The sequence below is a fragment of the Salvelinus alpinus genome, chromosome 4, assembly GCF_045679555.1.
Source record: "Salvelinus alpinus chromosome 4, SLU_Salpinus.1, whole genome shotgun sequence".
Lineage (NCBI taxonomy): Eukaryota > Metazoa > Chordata > Actinopteri > Salmoniformes > Salmonidae > Salvelinus > Salvelinus alpinus.
Window position 1 is genome coordinate 6,827,556 of NC_092089.1, and position 21,321 is coordinate 6,848,876.

Below are 21,321 nucleotides of genomic sequence, written 5' to 3' on the forward strand. Positions count from 1 at the left end.
CATGTTTCATGAACTGAATTAAAACATCCCAGAATTCTTCCATACGCACAAAAATATTATTTCTCAAAATAATTTGTTCACAGATTTGTTTGCATTCCTGTTAGTGAGTATTTCTCCTTCGCCAAGATAATCCATCAACCTGACAGGTGTGGCATATCAATAAGTCGATTAAACAGCATGATCATTACACAGGTGCACCTTGTGCTGGGGGACAATAAAAGGCCACTCTATGAAAATGTGCAGTTTTGTCACACAACACAATGCCACAGATGTCTCTAGTTGAGGGAGCGTGTAGTTGGCATGCCGACTACAGGAATGTCCACCAGAGCTGTTCCCAGAGAGTTGAATGTTTATTTCTCTACCATAAGCCGCCTCCAACATAATTTTAGAGAATTTGTCAGTACATCCAACCAGCCACACAACCGCAGACCACGTGTAACCACGCCAGCCCAGGACCTCCACATCCAGCTTCTTCACCTGCGGGATCGTCTGAGACCAGCCACCTGGACAGCTGATGAAACTGAGGAGTATTTCTGTCTGTAATAAAACCCTTTTGTGGGGAAAAAACTAATTCTGATTGGCTGGGCCTGGTTCCCCAGTGGGTGGGCCTATGCCCTCCTAGGCTGTGCCCCTGCCCACACATGTGAAATCCAAAGATTAGGACCTAATGAATTCATTTCAATTGACTGATTTCCTTTAAATAAACTGTAACTCGGTAAAATCGTTGAAATTGTTGCATGTTTGTGTTTCTATATATTTTTGTTTGTTCAGTGTACATGACATTTACTTTCCCACTGGATGAGTCAACAACACTTCTTCTGTCGACGCTGTCCTCCTCGTTGATTTGTGATCCCGCTCCGGGACTGAACCTGAAACCCGCTGTGTTGTTTTGAACAGGTCTATCAGTCATGGACCGGGTTTCAGCTGAGCGGTGATGAATGACCACGGAGGGAATTCATTCCAAACCCGAACCAGTTATAACAGTCACATGAGTCGTTATAACAGTCACATGAGTCGTTATAACAGCCATATGAGTCGTTATAACAGTCATATGAGCCGTTATAACAGTCATATGAGTCGTTATAACAGCCATATGAGTCTTTATAACAGTCATATGAGTCATTATAACAGTCATATGAGTCGTTATAACAGTCATATGAGTCGTTATAACAGCCATATGAGTCTTTATAACAGTCATATGAGTCGTTATAACAGCCATATGAGTCGTTATAACAGCCATATGAGTCTTTATAACAGTCATATGAGTCGTTATAACAGCCATATGAGTCTTTATAACAGTCATATGAGTCGTTATAACAGCCATATGAGTCTTTATAACAGTCATATGAGTCATTATAACAGTCATATGAGTCGTTATAACAGCCATAGGAGTCTTTATAACAGTCATATGAGTAGTTATAACGGCTTTAACAAACAGCTATTTTGGGGCGTGCATAGACATGCCATTGCTAATCCAGGTTGTTGTGACCTAGGTCTTACATTCAGCTGTCCCTGCCATTACCACCTCTCTGTCTGGGTTCAAAATGGAACCCTATTCCCTATGGGCTCTGGTCAAAAGTAGTGCACTATGTAGGGAATATGGTTCTATAGGGCCCTGGTCTAAAGTAGTGCACTATGTAGGGAATAGGGTGCCATTTGAGAGGCAGCCATGTCTGTGTGTGTTTACATGGCTGTCAAGGTAACACTACCCAGGTCACTGTGTCGAGGCCAGCCAGCACCTCGCAAACAGCCTCCTCTCCTGTAACTGTCCCAGTACCTGGCCACAGACTCCTCTACTGTAACTGTCCCAGTACCTGACCACAGACTCCTCTCCTACAACTGTCCCAGTACCTGACAACAGACTCCTCTCCTGTACCTGTCCCAGCACCTGGCCACAGACCCCTCTCCTGTAACTGTCCCAGCACCTGGCCACAGCCTCCTCTCCTTTAACTGTCCCAGCACCTTGCAAACAGCCTCCTCTCCTGTAAATGTCCCAGCACCTGGCCACAGCCTCCTCTCCTGTAAATGTCCCAGCACCTGGCCACAGCCTCCTCTCATGTAACTGTCCCAGCACCTGACCACAGACTCTTCTCCTTTAACTGTCCCAGCACCTGACCACAGACTCCTCTCCTGTAACTGTCCCAGTACCTGGCCACAGACTCCTCTCCTGTAACTGTCCCAGTACCTGGCCACAGCCTCCTCTCCTTTAACTGTCCCAGCACCTGACCACAGACTCCTCTCCTGTAACTGTCCCAGTACCTGGCCACAGACCCCTCTCCTGTAACTGTCCCAGCACCTGGCCACAGACTCCTCTCCTACAACTGTCCCAGTACCTGACCACAGACTCCTCTCCTGTACCTGTCCCAGCACCTGGCCACAGACCCCTCTCCTGTAACTGTCCTAGTACCTGGCCACAGACTCCTCTCCTGTAACTGTCCCCGCACCTGGCCACAGACTCCTCTCCTTTAACTGTCCCAGCACCTGACCACAGACTCTTCTCCTGTAACTGTCCCAGCACCTGGCCACAGCCTCCTCTCCTGTAACTGTCCTAGTACCTGGCCACAGACTCCTCTCCTTTAACTGTCCCAGTACCTGACCACAGACTCCTCTCCTACAACTGTCCCAGTACCTGACCACAGACTCCTCTCCTGTACCTGTCCCAGCACCTGGCCACAGACTCCTCTCCTGTAACTGTCCCAGCACCTGACCACAGACTCCTCTCCTGTAACTGTCCCAGCACCTGACCACAGACTCCTCTCATGTAACTGTCCCAGTACCTGGCCACAGACTCCTCTCCTTTAACTGTCCCAGTACCTGACCACAGACTCCTCTCCTACAACTGTCCCAGTACCTGACCACAGACTCCTCTCCTGTACCTGTCCCAGCACCTGGCCACAGACTCCTCTCCTGTAACTGTCCCAGCACCTGACCACAGACTCCTCTCCTGTAACTGTCCCAGCACCTGACCACAGACTCCTCTCATGTAACTGTCCCAGTACCTGGCCACAGACTCCTCTCCTTTAACTGTCCCAGTACCTGGCCATAGACTCTTCTCCTTTAACTGTCCCAGCACCTGACCACAGACTCCTCTCCTGTAACTGTCCCAGTACCTGGCCACAGACTCCTCTCCTTTAACTGTCCCAGCACCTGGCCACAGACTCCTCTCCTGTAACTGTCCCAGTTCCTGGCCACAGCCTCCTCTCCTGTAACTGTCCCAGCACCTGGCCACAGCCTCCTCTCCTGTAACTGTCCCAGCACCTGGCCACAGACTCCTCTCCTTTAACTGTCCCAGTACCTGGCCACAGACTCCTTTCCTGTACCTGTCCCAGCACCTGGCCACAGACTCCTCTCCTGTAACTGTCCCAGTACCTGGCCACAGACTCCTCTCCTGTAACTGTCCCAGGACCTGGCCACAGACTCCTCTCCTACAACTGTCCCAGATCATCTCTGTTTAACACTGATGTAAACATACAGGAGCATGGGTTGTGTACGGCAGACAGGGGGAGGACGAGAGGGGGAGAGAGAAAGAAAGAGAGAGAGAGAGAGAGAAAGAGAGAGAGAAAAAGAGGGAGAGAGAGAGAGAGAGAGAGAAAGAGAGGGGGAGAGAGAGAGAGAGAGAGAGAGAAGGGCAGTCACATGCGAGGCTGCTGGGGTGTTGCTAAAGAGTGGGGTCTATTTTTAAACAGGAATGTACACAGAGCCGGAGACCTCATGGAAAGAGACCATAACAACAAACACAGAACAGTTTCTCTACAAACAACCCTTCCTTCACTGAGAGAGAACCACCAGCAGGAGAAAGAGCGAGAGAGAGAGAGAGAGAGAGAGAGGGAGAGAGGGAGGGAGAGAGAGAGAGGGAGAGAGAGAGAGAGAGGGGGGGAGCGAGAGAGAGGGAGAGAGGGAGGGAGAGAGAGAGAGGGGGGGGGGGGGGAGCGAGAGAGAAGGAAATGTCTGGGTGAATGTTGCTGATAGCAGAGCAATCAGAAGACTGAGTGGAAGGATACCTACCTCAGACGCATTAGAAGACAGAGTGGAAGGATACCTACTTCAGACGCATTAGAAGACTGAGACAAGGTAAGGAAGGTGTGTCGTACTGAGGTGTAGAGGTTGACCTGCTGAATGTAGCTGACTGTAACATGGATGATGATCAACATCAGTTTGTTTTACCCATAAATCAGATGCAACAACAACCAGAGTTATTCTAACATTCTGTTGGCTGAGAATGATCAACGGACTTCTGATCAATCATCCTACTAGCTGCTGACTGATCAATCATCCTACTAGCTGCTGATTGATCAATCATCCTACTAGCTGCTGACTGATCAATCATCCTACTAGCTGCTGACTGATCAATCATCCTACTAGCTGCTGATAGATCAATCATCCTACTAGCTGCTGACTGATCAATCATCCTACTAGCTGCTGACTGATCAATCATCCTACTAGCTGCTGACTGATCAATCATCCTTCTAGCTGCTGATAGATCAATCATCCTACTAGCTGCTGATAGATCAATCATCCTACTAGCTGCTGACTGATCAATCATCCTACTAGCTGCTGACTGATCAATCATCCTACTAGCTGCTGACTGATCAATCATCCTACTAGCTGCTGACTGATCAATCATCCTACTAGCTGCTGATAGATCAATCATCCTACTAGCTGCTGACTGATCAATCATCCTACTAGCTGCTGATAGATCAATCATCCTACTAGCTGCTGACTGATCAATCATCCTACTAGCTGCTGACTGATCAATCATCCTACTAGCTGCTGACTGTTCAATCATCCTACTAGCTGCTGACTGATCAATCATCCTACTAGCTGCTGATTGATCAATCATCCTACTAGCTGCTGACTGATCAATCATCCTACTAGCTGCTGACTGATCAATCATCCTACTAGCTGCTGATAGATCAATCATCCTACTAGCTGCTGACTGATCAATCATCCTACTAGCTGCTGACTGATCAATCATCCTACTAGCTGCTGACTGATCAATCATCCTACTAGCTGCTGATAGATCAATCATCCTACTAGCTGCTGATAGATCAATCATCCTACTAGCTGCTGACTGATCAATCATCCTACTAGCTGCTGACTGATCAATCATCCTACTAGCTGCTGACTGATCAATCATCCTACTAGCTGCTGACTGATCAATCATCCTACTAGCTGCTGATAGATCAATCATCCTACTAGCTGCTGACTGATCAATCATCCTACTAGCTGCTGATAGATCAATCATCCTACTAGCTGCTGACTGATCAATCATCCTACTAGCTGCTGACTGATCAATCATCCTACTAGCTGCTGACTGTTCAATCATCCTACTAGCTGCTGACTGATCAATCATCCTACTAGCTGCTGACTGATCAATCATCCTACTAGCTGCTGACTGTTCAATCATCCTACTAGCTGCTGACTGATCAATCATCCTACTAGCTGCTGACTGATCAATCATCCTACTAGCTGCTGACTGATCAATCATCCTACTAGCTGCTGACTGATCAATCATCCTACTAGCTGCTGACTGATCAAACATCCTACTAGCTGCTGATTGATCAATCATCCTACTAGCTGCTGACTGATCAATCATCCTACTAGCTGCTGATAGATCAATCATCCTACTAGCTGCTGACTGATCAATCATCCTACTAGCTGCTGACTGATCAATCATCCTACTAGCTGCTGACTGATCAATCATCCTACTAGCTGCTGACTGATCAATCAGCCGACTAGCTGCTGACTGATAAATCATCCTACTAGCTGCTGACTGATCAATCATCTTACTAGCTGCTGACTGATCAATCATCCTACTAGCTGCTGACTGATCAATCATCCTACTAGCTGCTGACTGATCAATCATCCTACTAGCTGCTGACTGATCAATCATCCTACTAGCTGCTGACTGATCAATCATCCTACTAGCTGCTGACTGATCAATCATCCGACTAGCTGCTGACTGATCAATCATCCTACTAGCTGCTGACTGATCAATCATCCTACTAGCTGCTGATTGGTCAATCAGCCGACTAGCTGCTTTCAATGTCTTAGGTTAGAAACAAACAATAACAAGTTGATATCAAATGTAGTAATCTGTGTTTGAACAATGTACTGTAACTATTATATCAAGCTAATGATTCTCATTTGAAACAGATAGTTCATTCATTGAATTGCTGAGCACTTGTCGACCTAGATTCTGCTATAGGTCAGGTTGAGGTTATTACCATGGATACTTGACACTTGTTTGCAAGTGTGGAAAAAGTAATATATAACGAATAGAAATATTAGGTCACATATTATGTTGCTTTTCTGTTTCTGTCTCCATAATATATACCATACTATATACCATAATATATACCATAATATATACTATAATATATACTATAATTTATACCATAATATATACCATAATATACACCATAATATATACCATAATATACACCATAATATATACCATTATATACACCATAATATACACCATAATATATACCATAATATATACCATAATATACACCATAATATATACCATAATATACACCATAATATACACCCTAATATATACCATAATATATACCATAATATATACCATAATATACACCATAATATACACCATAATATATACCATAATATATACCATAATATACACCATAATATACACCATAATATATACCATAATATACACCATAATATATACCATAATATACACCATAATATACACCATAATATACACCCTAATATATACCATAATATACACCATAATATATACCATAATATACACCATAATATATACCATTATATATACCATAATATTCACCATAATATACACCCTAGTATACACCATAATATACACCATAATATACACCATAATATATACCATAATATACACCATAATATACACCATAATATACACCCTAATATATACCATAATATACACCATAATATATACCATAATATACACCATAATATATACCATTATATACACCATAATATTCACCATAATATACACCCTAGTATATACCATTATATACACCATAATATACACCATAATATACACCCTAGTATATACCATAATATACACCATAATATACACCCTAGTATATACCATAATATACACCATAATATACATCATAATATACACCCTAATATATACCATAATATACACCATAATATACACCATAATATATACCATAATATACACCATAATATACACCATAATATACACTATAATATACACCCTAATATATACCATAATATACACCATAATATACACCATAATATACACTATAATATACACCCTAATATATACCATAATATATGCCATAATATACACCATAATATACACCCTAATATATACCATAATATACACCCTAATATATACCATTATATACACCCTAATATATACCATTATATACACCATAATATATACCATAATATACACCATAATATACACCATAATATACACCATAATATATACCATAATATACACCATAATATATACCATAATATACACCATAATATACACCCTAATATACACCATAATATACACTATAATATACACCCTAATATATACCATACTATATACCATAATACATACTATAATATACACCCTAATATATACCATTATGTACATTGCATTCGGAAAGTATTCAGACCCCCAGACTTTTTCCACATGTTGCTACGTTACAGCCTTATTCTAAAATTGATTAAATAAATACAAATCCTCATACATCTATACACAAGACTCCATAATGACGAAGCGAAAACAGGTTTATAGACATTTTTGCAAATGTATTAAAAATTATAACCAGAAATACCTTATTTACATTATTAATATTCAGACCCTTTGCTATGAGACTTGAAATTGAGCTCAGGTGCATCCTGTTTCCATTGATCATCCTTGAGATGTTTCTACAACTTGATTGGAGTCCACCTGTGGTAAATTCAATTGATTGGACATGATTTGGAAAGGCACACACCTGTCTATATAAGGTCCCACAGTTGACAGTGCATGTCAGAGCAAAAACCAAGCCATGAGGTAGAAGGAATTGTCCGTAGAGCTCCGAGACAGGATTGTGTCGAGGCACAGATCTGTGGAAGGGTACCAAAAAATGTCTGCAGCAGTCAAGGTCCCTAAGAACACAGTGGCCTCCATCATTCTTAAATGAATAAGTTTGGAACCATCGAGACTCTTCCTAGAGCTGGCCGCACGGCCAAACTGAGCAATCGGGGGAAAAGGGGCTTGGTCAGGGAAGTGACCAAGAACCCGATGGTCACTATGACAGAGTTCTAGAGTTCCTCTGTGGAGATGGGAGAACCATCCAGAAGGACAACCATCTCTTCAGCACTCCACCAATCAGGCCTTTATGGTAGAGTGGCCAGACGGAAGCCACTCCTCAGTAAAAGGCACATGACAGCCCGCTTGGAGTTTGCCAAGAAGCACCTAAAGGACTCTCAGACCATGAGAAACAATATTCTGTGGTCTGATGAAACTTATCTCTGGTCTCTTTGGCCTGAATGCCAAGCGTCACGTCTGGAGGAAACCTGCCACCATCTCTACGGTGAAGCATGGTGGTGGCAGCATCATGCTGTGGGGATGTTTTTCAGCAGCAGGGACTGGGATACCTTTCAGGTTGAGGGAAAGATGAACGGAGCAAAGTACAGAGAGATCCTTGATGAAAACCTGCTCCAAAGCGCTCAGGACCTCAGACTGGGGCGAAGGTTCACCTTCCAACAGAACAATGACTCTAAGCACACAGCCAAGACAACGCAGGAGTGGCTTCGGGACAAGTCTCTGAATGTCCTTGAGTGGCCCAGCCAGAGCCTGGACTTGAACCCGATCAAACATCTCTGGAGAGACCTGAAAATAACTGTGACAGAAAATAACTACAGACCATATAACTATAGACTACAACTACAGACTGTGACTACAGACTATGACTACAGACCATATAACTATAGACTATATACCTACAGACTATATACCCATAGACTATACCTACAGACTATATGACTACAGACTATATAACTATAGACTATATAACTATAGACTATATAACTATAGACTATATAACTATAGACTATAACTACAGACTATATACCTACAGACTATATAACTATAGACTATATAACTATAGACTATAACTACAGACTATATAACTATAGACTATATAACTACAGACTACATGACTATAGACTATACCTACAGACTATATAACTATAGACTATATACCTACAGACTATATAACTATAGACTATATAACTACAGACTATATGACTATAGACTATATAACTATAGACTATATAACTACAGACTATATGACTATAGACTATATAACTATAGACTATATAACTACAGACTATATAACTATAAACTATATAACTACAGACTATATGACTATAGACTATATAACTATAGACTATATAACTACAGACTATATGACTATAGACTATATAACTATAGACTATATAACTACAGTCTATATGACTATAGACTATATAACTATAGACTATATAACTACAGACTATATAACTACAGACTATATAACTACAGACTATATAACTACAGACTATATGACTATAGACTATATGACTACAGACTATATAACTACAGACTATATGACTACAGACTATTACTACAGACTATATAACTATAGACTATATAACTACAGACTATATAACTATATACTATATAACTACAGACTATATAACTATAGACTATATAACTACAGACTATATAACTACAGACTATATACCTACAGACTATACAACTACAGACTATATACCTACAGACTACATAACTACAGACTATATACCTATAGACTATACCTACAGACTATATAACTATAGACTATATACCTATAGACTATACCTACAGACTATATAACTATAGACTATACCTACAGACTATATAACTATAGACTATACCTACAGACTATATAACTATAGACTATATAACCATAGACTATATAACTATAGACTATAGACTAAATGACTACAGACTATATAACTATAGACTATATACCTACAGACTATATAACTATAGACTATATACAGTGGGGAGAACAAGTATTTGATACACTGCCGATTTTGCAGGTTTTCCTACTTACAAAGCATGTAGAGGTCTGTAATTTTTATCATAGGTACACTTCAACTATGAGAGACGGAATCTAAAACAAAAATCCAGAAAATCACATTGTATGATTTTTAAGTAATTAATTTGCATTTTATTGCATGACATAAGTATTTGATACATCAGAAAAGCAGAACTTAATATTTGGTACAGAAACCTTTGTTTGCAATTACAGAGATCATACGTTTCCTGTAGTTCTTGACTAGGTTTGCACACACTGCAGCAGGGATTTTGGCCCACTCCTCCCTACAGATCTTCTCCAGATCCTTCAGGTTTCGGGGCTGTCGCTGGGCAATACGGACGTTCAGCTCCCTCCAAAGATTTTCTATTGGGTTCAGGTCTGGAGACTGGCTAGGCCACTCCAGGACCTTGAGATGCTTCTTACGGAGCCACTCCTTAGTTGCCATGGCTGTGTGCTTCGTGTCGTTGTCATGCTGGAAGACCCAGCCACGACCCATTTTCAATGCTCTTACTGAGGGAAGGAGGTTGTTGGCCAAGATCTCGCGATACATGGCCCCATCCATCCTCCCCTCAATACGGTGCAGTCGTCCTGTCCCCTTTGCAGAAAAGCATCTCCAAAGAATGATGTTTCCACCTTCATGCTTCACGGTTGGGATGGTGTTCTTGGGGTTGTACTCATACTTCTTCTTCCTCCAAACACGGTGAGTGGAGTTAGACCAAAAAGCTCTATTTTTGTCTCATCAGACCACATGACCTTCTCCCATTCCTCCTCTGGATCATCCAGATGGTCATTGGCAAACTTCAGACAGGCCTGGACATGCACTGGCTTAAGCAGGGGGACCTTGCGTGCGCTGCAGGATTTTAATCCATGACGGCGTAGTGTGTTACTAATGGTTTTCTTTGAGACTGTGGTCCCAGCTCTCTTCAGGTCATTGACCAGGTCCTGCCGTGTAGTTCTGGGCTGATCCCTCACCTTCCTCATGATCATTGATGCCCCACGAGGTGAAATCTTGCATGGAGCCCCAGACCGAGGGTGATTGACCGTCATCTTGAACTTCTTCCATTTTCTAATAATTGCGCCAACAGTTGTTTCCTTCTCACCAAGCTCCTTGCCTATTGTCCTGTAGCCCATCCCAGCCTTGTGCAGGTCTACAATTGTATCCCTGATGTCCTTACACAGCTCTCTGGTCTTGGCCATTGTGGAGAGGTTGGAATCTGTTTGATTGAGTGTGTGGACAGGTGTCTTTTATACAGGTAACGAGTTCAAACAGGTGCAGTTAATACAGTTAATGAGTGGAGAACAGGAGGGCTTCTTAAAGAAAAACTAACAGGTCTGTGAGAGACGGAATTCTTACTGGTTGGTAGGTGATCAAATACTTATGTCATGCAATAAAATGCAAATTAATTATTTAAAAATCATACAATGTGATTTTCTGGATTTTTGTTTTAGATTCCGTCTCTCACAGTTGAAGTGTACCTATGATAAAAATGACAGACCTCTACATGCTTTGTAAGTAGGAAAACCTGCAAAATCGGCAGTGTATCAAATACTTGTTCTCCCCACTGTAACTATAGACTATAGACCATATGACTACAGACTGACTACAGACTATATAACTACAGACTATATGACTATAGACTATATACCTACAGACTATATAACTATAGACTATATAACTATAGACTATATAACCATAGACTATATAACTATAGACTATATAACTATAGACTATATGACTACAGACTGACTACAGACTATATAACCACAGACTATATGACTATAGACTATATAACTACATACTATATACCTACAGACTATATAACTATAGACTATATGACTACAGACTATATAACTACAGACTATATACCTATAGACTATATAACTACAGACTATATACCTATAGACTATATAACTATAGACTATATAACTACATACTATATACCTACAGACTATATAACTACAGACTATATAACTACAGACTATATAACTACAGACTGCAGAAATATCACCATAGCGGTATTGTTGGTCTGTCTTGATCCATGAGACTAAATTGGGATGATGTCTGACTCCAGGCTAATCAGACAATCCTAACCGAGTGTTGGTAATAGCGCTAGTGAATGTGTTGTGTCCCAATGCTGGTACAGTCAAGGACGTGGTGCTTGGCCTAGTCCGAGACCTCCAGCTGTGTTATGACAGGACTACTATAATAAGGACCTGGTGTTTGGCCTAGTCCTAGACCCCCAGCTGTGTTATGACAGGACTACTATAATAAGGACCTGGTGTTTGGCCTAGTCCTAGACCCCCAGCTGTGTTATGACAGGACTACTATAATAAGGACCTGGTGTTTGGCCTAGTCCTAGACCCCCAGCTGTGTTATGACAGGACTACTATAATAAGGACCTGGTGTTTGGCCTAGTCCGAGACCCCCAGCTGTGTTATGACAGGACTACTATAATAAGGACCTGGTGTTTGGCCTAGTCCTAGACCCCCAGCTGTGTTATGACAGGACTACTATAATAAGGACCTGGTGTTTGGCCTAGTCCTAGACCCCCAGCTGTGTTATGACAGGACTACTATAATAAGGACGTGGTGTTTGGCCTAGTCCTAGACCCCCAGCTGTGTTATGACAGGACTACTATAATAAGGACCTGGTGTTTGGCCTAGTCCTAGACCCCCAGCTGTGTTATGACAGGACTACTATAATAAGGACGTGGTGTTTGGCCTAGTCCTAGACCCCCAGCTGTGTTATGACAGGACTACTATAATAAGGACCTGGTGTTTGGCCTAGTCCTAGACCCCCAGCTGTGTTATGACAGGACTACTATAATAAGGACCTGGTGTTTGGCCTAGTCCTAGACCCCCAGCTGTGTTATGACAGGACTACTATAATAAGGACCTGGTGTTTGGCCTAGTCCTAGACCCCCAGCTGTGTTATGACAGGACTACTATAATAAGGACCTGGTGTTTGGCCTAGTCCTAGACCCCCAGCTGTGTTATGACAGGACTACTATAATAAGGACCTGGTGTTTGGCCTAGTCCTAGACCCCCAGCTGTGTTATGACAGGACTACTATAATAAGGACCTGGTGTTTGGCCTAGTCCTAGACCCCCAGCTGTGTTATGACAGGACTACTATAATAAGGACCTGGTGTTTGGCCTAGTCCTAGACCCCCAGCTGTGTTATGACAGGACTACTATAATAAGGACCTGGTGTTTGGCCTAGTCCTAGACCCCCAGCTGACAGGACTACTATAATAAGGACGTGGTGCTTGGCCTAGTCCTAGACTCCCAGCTGTGTTATGACAGGACTACTATAACAAGGACCTGGTGTTTGGCCTAGTCCTAGACCCCCCAGCTGTGTTATGACAGGACTACTATAATAAGGACCTGGTGTTTGGCCTAGTCCTAGACCCCCAGCTGTGTTATGACAGGACTACTATAATAAGGACCTGGTGTTTGGCCTAGTCCTAGACCCCCAGTTGTGTTATGACAGGACTACTATAATAAGGACGTGGTGTTTGGCCTAGTCCTAGACCCCCAGCTGTGTTATGACAGGACTACTATAATAAGGACCTGGTGTTTGGCCTAGTCCTAGACCCCCAGCTGTGTTATGACAGGACTACTATAATAAGGACGTGGTGTTTGGCCTAGTCCTAGACCCCCAGCTGTGTTATGACAGGACTACTATAATAAGGACCTGGTGTTTGGCCTAGTCCTAGACCCCCAGCTGTGTTATGACAGGACTACTATAATAAGGACCTGGTGTTTGGCCTAGTCCTAGACCCCCAGCTGTGTTATGACAGGACTACTATAATAAGGACCTGGTGTTTGGCCTAGTCCTAGACCCCCAGCTGTGTTATGACAGGACTACTATAATAAGGACCTGGTGTTTGGCCTAGTCCTAGACCCCCAGCTGTGTTATGACAGGACTACTATAATAAGGACGTGGTGTTTGGCCTAGTCCTAGACCCCCAGCTGTGTTATGACAGGACTACTATAATAAGGACCTGGTGTTTGGCCTAGTCCTAGACCCCCAGCTGTGTTATGACAGGACTACTATAATAAGGACCTGGTGTTTGGCCTAGTCCTAGACCCCCAGCTGTGTTATGACAGGACTACTATAATAAGGACCTGGTGTTTGGCCTAGTCCTAGACCCCCAGCTGTGTTATGACAGGACTACTATAATAAGGACCTGGTGTTTGGCCTAGTCCTAGACCCCCAGCTGACAGGACTACTATAATAAGGACCTGGTGTTTGGCCTAGTCCTAGACCCCCAGCTGTGTTATGACAGGACTACTATAATAAGGACGTGGTGTTTGGCCTAGTCCTAGACCCCCAGCTGTGTTATGACAGGACTACTATAATAAGGACCTGGTGTTTGGCCTAGTCCGAGACCCCCAGCTGTGTTATGACAGGACTACTATAATAAGGACCTGGTGTTTGGCCTAGTCCTAGACCCCCAGCTGTGTTATGACAGGACTACTATAATAAGGACCTGGTGTTTGGCCTAGTCCTAGACCCCCAGCTGTGTTATGACAGGACTACTATAATAAGGACCTGGTGTTTGGCCTAGTCCTAGACCCCCAGCTGTGTTATGACAGGACTACTATAATAAGGACCTGGTGTTTGGCCTAGTCCTAGACCCCCAGCTGTGTTATGACAGGACTACTATAATAAGGACCTGGTGTTTGGCCTAGTCCTAGACCCCCAGCTGTGTTATGACAGGACTACTATAATAAGTGAATGTTGATCACGAGCCTCATGCTATCTGCATTGGGAATTCTTCGTGCAGAAAACAGCACCCTACTGAAAATACAATTTCTAAAAGCAATTTGAGGTGTTTATGATCGTGATGGAGTCACAGTCGGAGGTGGGAAACACCTCAGCCTTGGATTCTGCAGGAAATATGTGTGTGTGATGGAGAAAACATTCAAATGTTAGCGAAAAATAGTTGACCAAGGCTTTCTATTCATTCATGTCATTGGCTTGTCCAAACTATACACACTCATCTCTACAGAGAAAAAAAATAAAACCAAATCGAATCCATTTCCTCCCAAATCAAACCATGTCCTTTCTTTTCCAGAATGGACCAATCAAAGCCACACGTGGAGGTGTTCCACTACAGGAACAAGGAACAGTCCTCCTCCCTCCTGCTTCAGCTGAACCGTCTGAGACAGGACAGGATCCTTACTGACGTGCTGCTCTGTTCAGATAACACAGAGATCCCCTGCCACCGCAACATCCTGGCCTCCAGCAGTCCTTACTTCACAGCCATGTTCTGTCACCACTTCAGAGAGGCAAACCAGGACAAGGTGGATCTCAAGGTAGGCTTGATTAACTTTTTCTTTTGCATTTTTGCCTTTTTAAAAGAAAAAGAATGCTTGTTTTTTTGGTAAAACTAGACTAGTGTCCTGCCTCACTCTACAGAAACAGGAGAAGGCTTGCTTTTATGTAAAGTGCTGTGTGGTTTCTGCCTGTCAATGAAAGGTGCTGTACAAATCAAATATAATCTTATTATTATTATTGTTATTGTTATTATTATTGTTGTTATTATTGTTGTTGTTGTTATTATTAATAATAATTGTAGTATTATTATTGTTATTACTATTATTATATTTGGTGTTATTATTATTATTGCTATTATTATTGTTATTATTATTATTAGTGGTATTGTTGTCATTGTTATTGTTATTATTGTTATTATTATTAGTAGTGTTATTGTTATTATTATTAGTATTATTATTATTGTTATTAATATTGTTGTTGTTGTTATTGTTATTAATATTGTTGTTGTTATTATTGTTATTATTATTGGTATTGTTATTATTATTATTGTTATTATTATTATTAGTAGTAGTATTGTTGTTATTATTGTTGTTGTTGTTATTATTGTTGTTGTTATTATTATTGTTATTATTGAAGGGGATCACCTCCAGCATCCTGAGTGACATCGTGGACTACGTCTACACAGGGCTCATCACCATCACCATGGAGATAGTCCTGCCCCTTATGCAGGCGTCCTCCATGCTCCAGTACACCAGGCTGTTTGAGGCCTGCTCCTCTTTCCTGCAGGTGACCACAGATTCATTAGCTTCCTGGCTCAAACTCTGGCTCTTTCACATTGATGTTGAAACTTTAATAGGATTAAATAATGTGTGTTTTTGTCCCTGGTAAATACATTTACATTTTTACATTTCATATATTTCAGGAGCAGCTGAGCCCAGACAACTGTCTCAGCATGATCCGGCTCTCAGAGATATTACACTGCAGCAGCCTGAAGGAGAAGGTCAGTAGAATTTATATGTTAGGTCACTTGGCAGCCTAGGGACCCTGGTGTAGTTGGTTCACTTGGCAGCCTAGGGGCCCTGGTATTGTTGGTTCACTTGGCAGCCTAGGGGCCCTGGTATTGTTGGTTCACTTGGCAGCCTAGGGGCCCTGGTGTAGTTGGTTCACTTGGCAGCCTAGGGGCCCTGGTATTGTTGGTTCACTTGGCAGCCTAGGGGCCCTGGTATTGTTGGTTCACTTGGCAGCCTAGGGGCCCTGGTATTGTTGGTTCACTTGGCAGCCTAGGGGCCCTGGTATTGTTGGTTCACTTGGCAGCCTAGGGGCCCTGGTATTGTTGGTTCACTTGGCAGCCTAGGGGCCCTGGTGTAGTTGGTTCACTTGGCAGCCTAGGGGCCCTGGTATTGTTGGTTCACTTGGCAGCCTAGGGGCCTTGGTGTAGTTGGTTCACTTGGCAGCCTAGGGGCCCTGGTATTGTTGGTTCACTTGGCAGCCTAGGGGCCCTGGTATTGTTGGTTCACTTGGCAGCCTAGGGGCCCTGGTATTGTTGGTTCACTTGGCAGCCTAGGGGCCCTGGTGTAGTTGGTTCACTTGACAGCCTAGGGGCCCTGGTATTGTTGGTTCACTTGGCAGCCTAGAGACCCTGGTGTAGTTGGTTCACTTGGCAGCCTAGGGGCCCTGGTGTAGTTGGTTCACTTGACAGCCTAGGGGCCCTGGTATTGTTGGTTCACTTGGCAGCCTAGGGGCCCTGGTATTGTTGGTTCACTTGGCAGCCTAGGGGCCCTGGTATAGTTGGTTCACTTGGCAACCTAGGGGCCCTGGTATTGTTGGTTCACTTGGCAGCCTAGGGGCCCTGGTGTAGTTGGTTTACTTGGCAGCCTAGGGGCCCTGGTATTGTTGGTTCACTTGGCAACCTAGGGGCCCTGGTATTGTTGGTTCACTTGGCAGCCTAGGGGCCCTGGTATAGTTGGTTCACTTGGCAGCCTAGGGGCCCTAGTATAGTTGGTTCACTTGGCAGCCTAGGGGCCCTAGTATAGTTGGTTCACTTGGCAGCCTAGGGGCCCTGGTATAGTTGGTTCACTTGGCAGCCTAGGGGCCCTGGTATAGTTGGTTCACTTGGTAGCCTAGGGGCCCTGGTATTGTTGGTTCACTTGGCAGCCTAGGGGCCCTGGTGTAGTTAGTTCACTTGGCAGCCTAGGGGCCCTGGTATAGTTGGTACACTTGGCAGCCTAGGGGCCCTGGTCAAAAGTAGTGTACTAAAAGGAATTAGGGAAAATGGTACTATTTCGCACTCAGCCCATGTGTATCGTCAATGGCATTCATTCATTCCTTCATTCATTCATTCATTCATTCATTCCTTCATTCATTCATTCATTCATTCATTCATTCATTCCTTCATTGATTCCTTCATTCATTCATTCCTTCATTCATTCATTCATTCATTCATTCATTCATTCCTTCATTCATTGATTCCTTCATTCATTCATTCATTCCTTCCTTCATTCATTCATTCCTTCATTCATTCATTCCTTCATTGATTCCTTCATTCATTCCTTCATTCATTCATTCCTTCATTAATTCCTTCATTCATTCCTTCATTGATTCCTTCATTGATTCCAGGCCAGGGAGATGGCAGTCCAGAGCTTCTCTGACGTCTCTACCTCTGAGGACCTGTGTGAGCTCTCCTTACCTGAGCTGATGGGTTACCTGGAGGATGACTGGCTCTGTGCCGAGGAAGAGCAGGTAAGATAAGATAATACTTTATACGAATCCCTAGAAATAAACACCCCAATCAACAACAATAATAACGGCCAGACGGCCAGACGGACAGACGGCCACTAAAAGCAGCAGCGCATCATCAACAAAGTTAAAACTATCAATGGATGTTTAAGAACTAAGTGTTGAAATTAAAATAGCTTTTTTTCTTCTTTTTTTTTAACCAGGTGTTCGAGACGTTACTGGCGTGGATCCACCACGACCCGTTCTCCCGGCGCGGGGCGATCTCCGACCTCTTCAGGAAGGTGCGTCTGCGTTACATCCATCCCACCTACCTGTTCCAGTTCATCGCCAGCGACCCCCTCGTCCAGTCCTCCACCCTGTGCACCGAGGTCATCGAGTCCGTCCGACGCCTCATGTTCTCCATCACTACCAAGTGTGGGTCGGACCTCAAGCCCCTGTGGGTGACGCCGCGGCGCTTCACCTGCCGGGAGACCCTGGTTCTAGTTGGCGGCCGCAAGAACAACGAGCAGACGTCTCGCGAAGCACTCCTGTTCGACGAGAGGACTCAGCGCTGGCAGTGGCTGGCCAAGCTGCCCTTACGACTCTATAAGGCCTCCTACGTCTGTATCCACAGTATCCTGTATGTTCTGGGAGGCCTCACCATGAACACCAAGCACAGAGTGGTTAGCACCACTGTCTATACGTTGTCTCTGAAGACTAACCAGTGGAGGACGACCGAGCCCATGATCCAGCCTCGCTTCGCCCACCAGTCTGTCTCCTACCTGCACTTTATCTTCGTCCTGGGTGGCCTGGGGCCGGAGAAGCAGGTGTGTGACACGGTGGAAAGGTACAATAGTATGTTCAACCAATGGGAGGCTATGGTTCCCATGCCGACGGCTGTGCTACACCCGGCGGTTGCCGCTAACGATCAAAGGATCTACATGTTCGGGGGAGAGGACGCGATGCAAAACCCTGTCAGAATGATACAGGTAGGCAGAATGTCCTTCTGTTGAGGTTGCTGTTTAGTGGTGAACTTGAGTCTTGAAGTCTTGGGTGTTGGGAAGTACTGAAGTCTTGAAGTCTTGGGTGTTGGGAAGTACTGAAGACTTGAAGTCTTGGGTGTTGGGAAGTACTGAAGACAACTCCCGGGTGGCGCAGTGGTCTAGGGCACTGCATCGCAGTGCTAGCTGCGCCACCAGAGTCTCTGGGTTCACGCCCAGGCTGGGCTGGGTTCGCGCCCAGGCTCTGTCGCAGCCGGCCGCAACCGGGAGATCCGTGGGGCGACGCACAATTGGCATAGCGTCGTCCGGGTTAGGGAGGGTTTGGCCGGTAGGGAGGGTTTGGCCGGTAGGAATATCCTTGTCTCAGTATGTAAAAATGTAATAAAATGTATGCACTCTACTGTAAGTTGCTCTGGATAAGAGCGTCTGCTAAATGACTAAAATGTAAAAAAATGTTGAAGTCTTGGGTGTTTAATTACTGAATACTTGAAGTCTTGGGTGTTGAAGTACTGAAGACTTGAAGTCTTGGGTGTTTAATTACTGAAGACTTGAAGTCTTGGGTGTTGAAGTACTGAAGACTTGAAGTCTTGGGTGTTGAAGACTTGAAGTCTTGGAGTTTGCTGTTAATTCTTTGAAACTTTTTTTTTGGGGGGGGGGACAAATCTTGGCGGACAAAAACACTTAAACTCTTCTAAACCCTATCCCTTTTTCTCCAGGTGTATCACATTGGCAGGAATATGTGGTCTATGATGGAGACCAGGACAGTGAAGAACGTTTCTGCACCAGCAGCTGTCATCGATGACAAGATCTACATTATCGGAGGTAGGTGAAGGCTGGGTCTGTTGCTTTAGTCAGGGGGGGGGGGGAAAGGACAATCTAATGTTTCAATTAAAATACAACTTTATTTGGTCTACTTAGGACTTTGAGATCTTCGATATCTCTTCTGTCTTTTGTCAAGACAACTTTATTTGGTCTACTTAGGACTTTGAGATCTTCGATATCTCTTCTGTCTTTTGTCAAGACAACTTTATCAGCAGCTCTTTGTCCTAACTGTCTCCTATGTCCTTTTTAACAGGCTACACCAGAAGAATGATAGCGTACGACACCAAAGCCAACCGCTTTATGAAGTGTGAGAACCTGAAGCAGAGGAGGATGCATCACGCCGTCACGGTGCTCGACGACAAACTGTACGTGACCGGAGGACGCTTCATCAACGGACATGACGTCATAGAGGACTCCGACAGCTTCGAGTGCTACGACCCGAAGACTGACGCGTGGACGACTAAAGGGACGTTGCCGTACAAGCTGTTCGACCACGGTTCTCTGTCCCTGGTGTGTGTCTCCAACACATCGAAGCCTCCCTGAGTGTGTGTTGTGGGTGTGTGTGTCTGTCCCCTTCAGATGATACTCTGCCCCTACTGAGCAAAAACACTACTGCTCATAGTGTGGAACTGAGAAAAAGGGCTTTTATTTACCTTGGTTTCACAGTAACTTTATGCAGTTACTGGTTAACGTTGACCCCCATTTTCTCCAATAACACAATACAATCGAGGATACTGGTCCACCTGATTAGACATGTATTTAATGGAGCAAAAAAAAATGATATTAACTCATTTTGGACCAAATGAGCAGTTCCTGCCTTTTTGCTTGGTCGGGCAGTACTGTCTATGTATGTGTCGCTGCTTGGATGTGACACTGACAGACACACAGATGTTGCAAAGAACATCTCTGGTGTCCTTTCCTGTCCCACAAATTCCCTCAATGGGGGACCGTTTGTCCAGCATCGAATCTTAAATCAATTGAGATTTTTTTTGAGATTTTACTTCTTGTCGTGTGGAAGCGAAGCCCCGGGCAGTTAATTGTTGTGTCGAACTGAAGGCTATAGGTGATTACAGTACTGTAGGCTATAGGTGATTACAGTACTGTAGGCTATAGGTGATTACAGTACTGTAGGCTATAGGTGATTACAGTACTGTATGCTATAGGTGATTACAGTACTGTAGGCTATAGGTGATTACAGTACTGTAGGCTATAGGTGATTACAGTACTGTAGGCTATAGGTGATTACAGTACTGTAGGCTATAGGTGATTACAATACTGTAGGCTATAGGTGATTACAGTACTGTAGGCTATAGGTGATTACAGTACTGTAGGCTATAGGTGATTACAGTACTGTAGGCTATAGGTGATTACAGTACTGTAGGTTATAGGTGATTACAGTACTG

General features: G+C 43.6%; 1 protein-coding gene across 1 annotated transcript; it reads left to right on the top strand.

Moving 5' to 3' along the window:
• Positions 1-3,933: 3,933 nt before the first annotated feature.
• On the top strand, positions 3,934-21,008 carry LOC139572820 (kelch-like protein 38). The gene is made up of 8 exons (XM_071395608.1): positions 3,934-4,071; positions 15,178-15,418; positions 16,017-16,166; positions 16,303-16,380; positions 17,997-18,119; positions 18,320-19,084; positions 19,813-19,918; positions 20,172-21,008. The coding sequence occupies exons 2-8, from the start codon at positions 15,179-15,181 to the stop codon at positions 20,459-20,461; spliced, it is 1,752 nt and encodes a 583-aa protein (XP_071251709.1). The 5' UTR covers positions 3,934-4,071; position 15,178; the 3' UTR covers positions 20,462-21,008.
• The last annotated feature ends 313 nt before the right edge of the window (positions 21,009-21,321 follow it).

Excerpts from the sequence above, each read along its gene's own strand:
- LOC139572820 (XM_071395608.1), top strand. The coding sequence starts at position 15,179 with ATGGACCAATCAAAGCCACACGTGGAGGTGTTCCACTACAGGAACAAG. Across the intron at positions 16,167-16,302 it reads CCTGCTCCTCTTTCCTGCAG|GAGCAGCTGAGCCCAGACAA; the intron begins GTGACCACAGAT and ends CATATATTTCAG. Across the intron at positions 18,120-18,319 it reads TCTGTGCCGAGGAAGAGCAG|GTGTTCGAGACGTTACTGGC; the intron begins GTAAGATAAGAT and ends TTTTTTAACCAG.